General features: G+C 39.5%; 1 protein-coding gene across 1 annotated transcript; it reads right to left on the bottom strand.

Annotated features, from left to right (window-relative positions):
- Positions 1–1,083: 1,083 nt before the first annotated feature.
- Positions 1,084–9,100, bottom strand: LOC125882864 (cytochrome P450 3A40-like). Its single transcript, XM_049566791.1, has 13 exons — positions 8,935–9,100; positions 8,751–8,844; positions 6,397–6,449; positions 6,096–6,195; positions 5,888–6,001; positions 5,328–5,416; positions 5,089–5,237; positions 4,813–4,940; positions 4,643–4,718; positions 3,793–3,953; positions 1,996–2,222; positions 1,712–1,874; positions 1,084–1,403 (listed from the first exon to the last, which is right to left on the bottom strand). The coding sequence occupies exons 1-13, from the start codon at positions 8,997–8,999 to the stop codon at positions 1,314–1,316; spliced, it is 1,509 nt and encodes a 502-aa protein (XP_049422748.1). The 5' UTR covers positions 9,000–9,100; the 3' UTR covers positions 1,084–1,313.
- Positions 9,101–9,648: the final 548 nt, after the last annotated feature.

The raw sequence follows: 9,648 nt of genomic DNA, 5'->3' as shown, positions 1-9,648 counted from the left end.
ACCCCAGATTGGGAAAGAAATACTACTACTACTACTACAACTACTAGTAGTAGTAATCATAATGCATTTTATTCATAGGTGCCTTTCAGAGCATTCAAGGACACCTTACAAGACATTCATTCATTCATTCATTCATCTTCTAACCACTTCATCCTCATGAGGGTCGCGGGGGGCTGGAGCCTATCCCAGCTGACATCGGGCGGGAGGCAGGATACACCCTGGACAGGTCACCTTACAAGACATGGTAAAAAAAAAAAAAAACAAGCGGCAATGTATCCACAGATCATAAAATCAAACAATTCAGTTAGATAGATAGATAGATAGATAGATAGATAGATAGATAGATAGATAGTACTTTATCTATCCCAATCTGTTACAGCAGCAAGTAATCAAACAGTATGTGAACATTAGAATATAGAAATATAAAATACGAAACAAAAATAAGTAGTACTAACATTTAAAATATACAAGAGAAATATACAGGAATAAAATAAAAATAAAGTGCAATAATAAAGTGCAAACAAATGGTTATTAAGCTATAAAGGAGCGACTGTAGAGAGCTGTGAGTGTGTTATATAGTGTTATGGCTTGGGGGAGGAATGTTTTCCTGTATCGTTCCTTGGGACAGTGAAGCTGTATCAGTCTGTTGGAGAAAGAGCTCCACTGTCTGTCCAGTATGTGGTGAAGAGGATGGATAGGATTATCCATGATGGATAACAGTTTGTTCAATGTCCTCCTTCTCATTGGTTTAGTCACAGTCTTTTGAGTCTCACCGGCTCCAATGAGATTAATATACAGTAAAAGTTACTAAAATGACTAGACAAAATCATAATTATAAATATTAGGTATAAAATCATCATCATCAATATACGTGTCACCATTAAATCAGACCGAATATGCCAGCTTGAAAAGGTAAGGAAAGGGAAATGTCACTCATGTTCTTCAAAACATCTTTGTAAGTATCAAAAATGTCTCTGTCTGGTGTCTAGTGTTCAGTCACATTTTGACCATTTGTGACTCATGTAAGATGCACGTTGCTATAACAGTGATCAGATCACAGACAAGAATGACAGTGCGCATGAGAAAAATCCAAACCATCCTTTATTATTAACACAGGCTTTACAAATCATTCATGTGTCACTCAGTTTCGAATGAAAGCTAAAAAAAGCTTTGACAGGAACAAAAAAGAGAGGTGATCTATTCAGACGTACACACATCTGTACTATTACCATGATGAAAATGGACATAGTGTTTGTTCACAATTGGTCTCTATACAGCATAGTTAAAATGATTGATCCTTTATGTTGATTATTTTAGTTGGAGGGTTCAGAACGTGGCACCAGCTTCAGTTTGATTGGTCGTTTTGGCTGCAGCAGGCCCTGGATGTCCATCTCTAAGGGGATCTGGCAGGAAATTACATGCAAAGAGATAAGAAGTGATTAAAAAAGAGGTCAAAGATGCATGAAACAAACAGCTGGCAGTATCACAAAGGACAGATCTGTCTGTTTAAAGGACATCTTTAAACAGACAGATCTTTACAACACTCATAACTGGCTATCTTTGGCGTCATATAACCTTCAATATCCAAATCAAACTGGCAATAAATAACAATTTGGACAGGATTACTCATATGCCATAAAAAACGATTACACATACGCCATAAAAAGAAAGCAATAACAAGCAGTGTAAAGATGAACATCTGTGGTCTCACCTCAGTCTCCTTGCACACTGCGAAGCTGTACCTCTGCAGGATCTCCACCATTGCTAATTTCATCATCACCAGGGCAAATCGCATCCCAATGCAGTTCCTTGGCCCTGCCCCAAAAGGCATGTAGGTGTACGAATCAATACTCTCTTTGTTTTCCTTGCTGAACCTGAGGGCACACACACACACACAATAATATATCAATAACAGAAATGAGGCGATGACCCGCAGAGCTCAGGTCCTGTCCGTGACTGTTTTGGTAAACCTTAACATATAAATCCTTTCTATACCTCTCAGGTTTGAACTTCTCGGGCTCGGGCCACACTTCAGGGTCCCGGTGCAGGGGCCATGTGGGTACCATGACAACCATATCTTTTGGAATCACAACACCGTTTATGTCCACAGTCGCCTTGGCCACACGCTCTAAACGTGGGGCTATGGGATACAATCGGAGAGACTCATTGATGACGCTGTCTAGATACTCCATCTGCATCAGAGCCTGGTACTCAGCAGGACCCTACACAAACACATAGACACACAGATACATGACAAAACGACCATTCTGTTATATGTCTGTTAAAGGTTTAGATCAGAAGACTGACACCACCCTCATGTCTGTCTGGTGAATATAAGGCTACAGCCTGCAGTTGGTTAGCTTAGCTTAGCATAAAGGCTGGAAATGGGCACATTCCATTTCGATCAACCTTGTTTTTGAAGAATCTCTGAATGTATCCTCAACCAGAAAGATGGCGGCTCTCTTTAGGTTTAGTGTTGTTTGTGTATGTCTTAGCACAGCTGCTGTCCTAGAGCTGTGGCCTCCATTGCTCCACCATAACACACAGGGTGAAACATGCACCATCACTGCTGCTGCTACTATTTTATTTTAAAGTTGCACTGACACTTTTTTTGCTATTAACTTTGTGTGTGTGTGTGTGTGTGTGTGTGTGTGTGTGTGTGTGTGTGTGTGTTTCTAATCGTTCTTACACCGTGGAAGTCAAATGGAATTTCATTGTACATCTTGTGTAATGACAATAAAGATTCATTCAGTCATTCTACCACCAATGAGCAGATGGACACAGTGTAAGCAAAAAGCTGGTGAACTTAAATCCGAATTCAAAGAAGGTACATGTAAAACCACGCAGAGAGTCATTCAAACATATCCAAGTGCATGTTTGCTTATGTGCAGCATGAGGACACGCATTTCAGCGTTAAACAACTAGCAGCTAATGATGCATATTCTCATTAGAGTCAAACCACAGTTGAAAGAAAAGTAAATATCTCACTGAAATTCATCAGGTTGGCAGAAACGCAACTTGTTATGACTGTCAATGTTGCTCTGTGCCAGCTGGATGTGTAGATAAGCATGGTAGCCATCAGACTTTGCGATAATAGAGTGGTGAAGGAACGAGTCCTAAAACCCCCAAATTAGTTCACATTTTTGCACTTACAATTCCCTCGTCTTCGAAATCAGTGAGTTATTTTAATTAGTTCTTGGTTAGATGCCTGAAATAAGGTCTGTTTATGAGACTCAGCATTTTGTTCTACAGCATAAAAACATCAGTAAATACCCCACACGTATATTTTGCCTTTACATGTCTTAAAAAAGACAGTTACTAACAAGTGGCTAAATCAGACTACAGAACGCCATCACACTGAATAGGATTTACAGCCTTGTTGTGGTGGCAACGATGATGTCATGCAACAGTGGTGTAGTTTGTTTTATAGCCTCATGTTAGCTTTTTACATCTGGCATTAAATTTAAGTTTAAAATAATCATAAAGTGGTGTTCATTTGTGAATATTATCTTGCTGAACAAAACAGTGTGATAAACATTTGCTGGCTACAGAGCGTATCTTCTACAATAATCCAAAATTTTGTCATGGAAACCCGGACGATGCTAACTTCTGTCTTGGCCTACAAATACACATCATCCCTGCAGCACTCTATGTATGCAATCTATGGATTTGTGAAGTTGCTGTGGAATTCCTCTGCCCCCAAGGGGACAAAAACAAACACAAACAGCCTTAAATTATTTTTATGACCTTCCTGCCACCTCAAACATTGTCCTCTCCCTTCTCTCAATGTACCTTATTGGGGAAGGTGGAGTCGATCTCCTTCTGCAGCCGTTCCATGATATGAGGGTTAATCGCCAGATTGTAAGCTAAGAAAGTGAGAGAGCTGCTGCTTGTCTCGTAGCCAGCGAAGATGAAAATCATCGCTTGAGAGAGGATCTCGTGATCGTTTAAACCTAGGGAGATAGGAAGGGAAATTATTTAGAATAGCTAAAGTTGTGCTTTTATGTGTGTGTAGATAAGAACAAAACATAGTGAAGCAGCGTTTTGTTATCATGCAGCACAAACCTAACCTCCCAGATGATGTTAGACAAGCCTCATTTCATTTCATTTCTCATATATCACAAAATATGCCGACAATACATATACTGACGATGCATAAATGACGTACACATATATATGACAACATACATACTACTATACACCTACCACAATACATTAATACCCCGTAGAGGTTTGTGAGTGGTTACAGCTCTGGTTTGCTTTTAGGCAGTATTTGACCTTTGTTGTGAAGGATTTTAATTCTAGAATCAGTTTGATCTCAGTTGGTAATGTGCTCCAGAGTTTACAGCGTTTTATGGAAAACGCTAACTGTTCGAATTCAGATTTACAATATGATATTTTACAAGTGGAATTCGTGCTCCTCCTTGTTACTCTATCACTGTCTTCTCTTTGAATAAATCTGGAAAAATGCTCTGGAGCTAGACTCTTGATTCATTTGAAAACTAATTTCAGGAGACAAAAGTTAATGAAGCTGTCACAGCTCTAATATGTGACAGTGACGCCACCGGGCAGGTTTTTTGTCCATTATTTTCAGTACCTGATTGTATGAAGATGTAAGGTGTCTGACTGATGTGTGCATCACCTTTTTCCTGCTCCACATTGCTGTGGTCGTTGTTTTTCTGGGAGTCGATCATCAGCTGAAGGAAATCCACTCGACTCTAAAAGAAGACATATATGAGAATAGCTTTGATTATTTTTCTGAATCTGCAGATACATGTATTTATTTATATGCACATGCACAGAAACTCATACCTGTTGTTTGCTGTGCTCTCGGTTAGACTTGATCTTCTGCAGTGCGGCGTAAAAGAAGTCCGTGACGGATGCAGGAAAAAAGGAAAACTTGAACTTCTCAAAAACGGGACCCAAGAAGGGGAAGAAAGCTGGAATGAGGTAGAAAGCAACATATTTACCGAGGACACGGGACAGACAGTGACTGTAAACACTCACAGACATTTTTGTTTTTTCCAGCCAGGTGAAGGACAAAATTCTAAGCAGCTGCATTTTACAGGCATAATATGAAGTCTGTACCAACAAGGAGGAAGAGAGGGTTGAACAGGTCAAACTTCAGCATCTTCTTGATGTTAGTGACAAAAGGGTCCGAGGGGTTGTTGAGTGAGTCGATGTCGATGCTGAAGGCTGTGCTGGTTACCACATCCATACTGTAGGGTCCAAAGAACCTACAGAGCAAACAAACACATCAGAGATGACTCATCCTTTCGTGCTTAACAGTAGTTGATTCAATGCATTTGCTGGAATAACGTCCTTACTCCTTCAGCTCCAAGGGCTCATCCTTGTCTGCCTTCTTTTTCATGCTGCTGATCAGGTTAGCAGAGTGGTGTTTCATGATGTCAAACATCTGAGGCACAGAAAAGGACAGATGGACATAAAGACAGGCTGAAATAATGGAGAATAGAACGCACAATACAATAAAATAGCAAAGAGTCCCTGCTGTCTGTGTTTGTGTTTCCTCTAGATCAGTGGTTACCAACCCCGGGGGTCAGCACCCCAAAAATGGGTGCCAGGATAGGGTCCACAAGATGATAAAATGGATAAAGAAAGAAAATAAATATTTCTGTTACACAAAAATACCTTTGTTTTTCTGACACTTCTCTAATGTTTGCTTTTTTTGTATGAAAAATACTGAATTCTTTCACCTCTTTAAGGCTCTAAAGCAGCTTATATGTACACACTGAGACCATATCCTGTGATGAGGGCTAAAAGTAAACATTGCATCATCTCAAAGGGCCACAAGGAAAACTGGTTGGGAATGTTTTGTTCAACATGCAATAAAAGGCAGAGATGGTACGGAGCAGGAGAGGGCATGCACCTCTTTCAGCCTTCCTGACGTGAAGGAGGGAGAGAGGACGCTGCGGATCCTCCTCCACTGGTCATCCTCAGCGATGGACACGGCATCGTACAGTGGCCCATTCAGATGGAAGTTCTGTAACAGAGTCAGGAAACACATGCCAACGATGAGGGGACTTCAAGCGACCGCAATGAGTGGTTAGAATGTGTTTTATAGTGAGTGTGCATACTCTGCGATTGGTGAAGAGAGAGTAACACTCCTTTATCAGAACAGTCTTGATCATGGCAGGATCTGTGATGCACAGCACGGGCTGACGGCCATCATAGATGCTTGAAAAAACAAAACAGAATATTAATAGAAGAGTTATAAAACACCAGGTGATATTTTAATGCAGTCACATACAAATCAACCCTGTAGAACAGGCATACAACACTTTAAACAGAGACAGACAAGCAGCTCCAAGGACAACAATCAGGTATACATGATATGTATGCAGGAACACACACCCACTGTACAACATGCAGACTTACCCCCAGGTTTTCCCATATTTCTGGAAGCATTCTGTGTCAAAGTTGATGAATCCCTGGGAACAAGAGTAATAATATACAGATTATAAAATCAACACCTTCAAATCTTCAGTCTGCTTTAACATAAAGTGGACATCCTGTATTTGTAGCAAAAAAAAAAAAAAAAAAAAAAAATCATGTTTCAATATGTAAGTTATTAATAATAACAGTGTTAAATTCCACAGGAGGGACCAAGTCATTGTTTTGCAAATCACAAGTAGGTCTCAAGCCTTTGCACTCAAGTCCCAAGTAACACTGACAAATCCCAGGTCAAGTCTCAAGTCTTAAACTTGACTCAACAAGTCATAATGCTCTCTTGTCTCTTCAGCCAATTTAATTAGTTTTCAACAACAGAGTAATAATAAAGTAAAATAACAAAAATCATTTATTCTTTTCAAAATTGTAATTATGGGCGGCACGGTGGTGTGGTGGTTAGCACTCTCGCCTCACAGCAAGAGGGTTGCCGGTTCGATCCCGGGCGTGGGAGCCCTTCTGTGTGGAGTTTGCATGTTCTCCCCGTGTCAGCATGGGTTCTCTCCGGGCACTCCGGCTTCCTCCCACAGTCCAAAGACATGCAGATTGGGGACTAGGTTAATTGATAACTCTAAATTGTCCATAGGTGTGAATGTGAGCAGCTGGGATAGGCTCCAGCCCCCCCACGACCCTCAAGAGGATGAAGCGGTTAGAAGATGAATGAATGAAAATTGTAATGATCTGTTAAGGCATACGCAACTGAACTTAAAGGAGTAGAGGTGACATTGTACTTTCATAGCATAAAACACTACTGGCCACAACAGAATGAATTTGTATGTTTCTGTCCTGACTTGTTTTTGTGTCATCTCATATTGGAAAAATGTCTGTAACTTCCTATTTCAAAATTGGTTTGTGGGAAAGGTATCAAGGATTTACAAGTCAAAACACTCAAGTCCAAGTGAAGTCTCAAGTCATTGATGTTAAAGTCCAAGTCGAGTTGTAGGTCATTTTTGTTTTTGTGAAGAATTTTGAGTCATCAACTTTGTGACTCAAGTCTGGCTCGAGTCCAAGTCATGTGAATTGAGTCCACACCTCTGTTTAATTCTGAATGATATAAGAACTAAAGCTGGCGTCGCTACATGGTGCGCGTTAACATGACCAACAGTTTACTCTTCAGGTTACGTCTTCACTTCAAAGCTGATACCAGTCTGTTAAATAGCAGTAAAATAAAACAATTTTAATCACTGACAGATTACAGATAAAAAGAGAATGGGAACTTAAATCACCAAAACATTATGACACAGCTGAGATACTTCCTCTTTTATTTATAAATTTTCATATAAAAACTCAAAGAGGCTGTTATAGTTTCCCCTCTCCTAAGAGGTTTAAACCCTTGAAATTAATTCACTTTACTATTTTCTACCAAATACTCCTGTTGTATTTTCTCCCGAAAACAGTCTTCAGCAACATGAGTGGATGATCCTGAGTAAACAGGACATTGTGTCTGAAAAGCAAATATCATTTTTCACAATCACCTCCATTCACCTGTCAATTTACCGAAGTAAAACCCTGTTGAAAAAAAACGCTTAAAGCTGTAAAACTGTGTAACACTTCATCTGTTCAGAGATCTTAACTCTACAACTATGCGTCTTGTGATATACGCACTGTTAAATCCCATGTTTTTTTTTTAAACTCTGTCATAATTAAGTACAGGGGCATTACATTTTATCAGCAGGCAAAGTTTAGATATTACCAGGGCAGAAAAGACAGATAATGTTCCCACTTTGCCAATGTACTTAAAATTCAGATTCAGATTTATTTACTCTGGACCACAAATTGTGGTATGGAGTACAAACATAGGACAAGACAGCAATACAAAGGTAAAGAACCAGAAAAGATCATCAGCACCAAATGAGTCATTTAAATAGGGGCAGAAAATTACTCAAGAAGGCACATAGCATTCTTGGATTATCTGTCTACAATAATTTCTTATCACTAATCTTCCTATACTTAACTTAACAATGTTTGTGTTTCTACAGTCAAACAAAATGTTTATTCACCCCCGGGCAGCTGTCATTACGTAAATTACAATCCTGTTAGTCCTTTGCAATCCTTTTTGTTTTCCTGTATTTTAGGAACTCTGCTATTAGAAACTAAGATTACAAATAGTCTGTGCATTCCTTAATTTTTCACAAAGTAGAAACTTCAAAAATCCTCTTTGAATTCACAATACAAGTCACGTGAGGACATATACCCAAGCCATTACACCCATTATCACCTTGCTAAGCTTGTACACCCTCATATAAATCTATGGTGTAATGCTTCTGACAATTATGTTCACCAACCTTTCTGTATGCCAGCATCGTGCCAAAAAAAGGGACTGGTTTGGGACCAGGGATACCCAATTTCCTAAATGTTCCATATGGCCAGCAGACATACCTGCAAAACAGGAGAAGAGATTTAAAATCACAAGTGCAACACACTTAAACACACTACAGATACCTGGGACAAATATTTTCAGGCACTTACAAAACTATAAGTGTGACGAGAGCCACCAGGAGAGTCCATGTCTCAGCGGAGAACAGGAAGCCCATCTCTGCACGTTTCTACTCTTCTTTCAATGGTAGCGCCAGATCCACTGAATCCTAAAATCACGGACCCAGGGCTTTTATTTCCTGCTGCACAGACCTGTTGCGTGAGTAAGAGAAGTGTGTGAGAGTTGAGCCAGTTGCAGGAGGCAGGACCAAGTAGATCATTGACGCAAAGAAGCAGCATTTATAATCATCAATAACTCTGTCATCTATGACTCGGCAGTTTTGTGACCTTAATTATCACATTGCATGTGTTAAGATAGATAGAGCACGTGCAAAGCTCATGATAACAAGTTAAAGTAATTGTTTTTTAAATTTACTTTTAGATTATTATTCTTTTATAGCTCCTGATATTTGTAATTTAGGTTTTCAAGGACTATAAGGACTCAAATATAAAAGTAATTTTAGTTTCTTCTTGGCTAACATTATATTTTCTGGTATTAGTGGACAAGACTGAAACACAACCACATTACTGAACACATTTTCCCCTAAACATATGTAGATACATATTCTCAGGTGTGTGGTTGTCATATTGTTTTATTTAGACATATTAATTTGCAATGTGCTCACACAAAGACATGTCCAGGCAAGTACTTGGATGTGTGTGTGGCTTTAACTGGAGTGCTGTTGTTGTTGTTGCTGCAAAGGAGGG

This window comes from Epinephelus fuscoguttatus, linkage group LG3 (genome assembly GCF_011397635.1).
Source record: "Epinephelus fuscoguttatus linkage group LG3, E.fuscoguttatus.final_Chr_v1".
Classification (NCBI taxonomy): domain Eukaryota; kingdom Metazoa; phylum Chordata; class Actinopteri; order Perciformes; family Serranidae; genus Epinephelus; species Epinephelus fuscoguttatus.
This window is presented reverse-complemented; position numbering and strand designations above follow the sequence as displayed.

Coding starts and splice junctions, on each gene's coding strand:
- LOC125882864 (XM_049566791.1), bottom strand. CDS start 8,999: ATGGGCTTCCTGTTCTCCGCTGAGACATGGACTCTCCTGGTGGCTCTC. Junction 6,450..8,750: donor CGATGCTGGCATACAGAAAG/GTTGGTGAACAT, acceptor TCTTGTTCCCAG/GGATTCATCAACTTTGACAC. Junction 5,238..5,327: donor GAGCCCTTGGAGCTGAAGGA/GTAAGGACGTTA, acceptor TTTGCTCTGTAG/GTTCTTTGGACCCTACAGTA.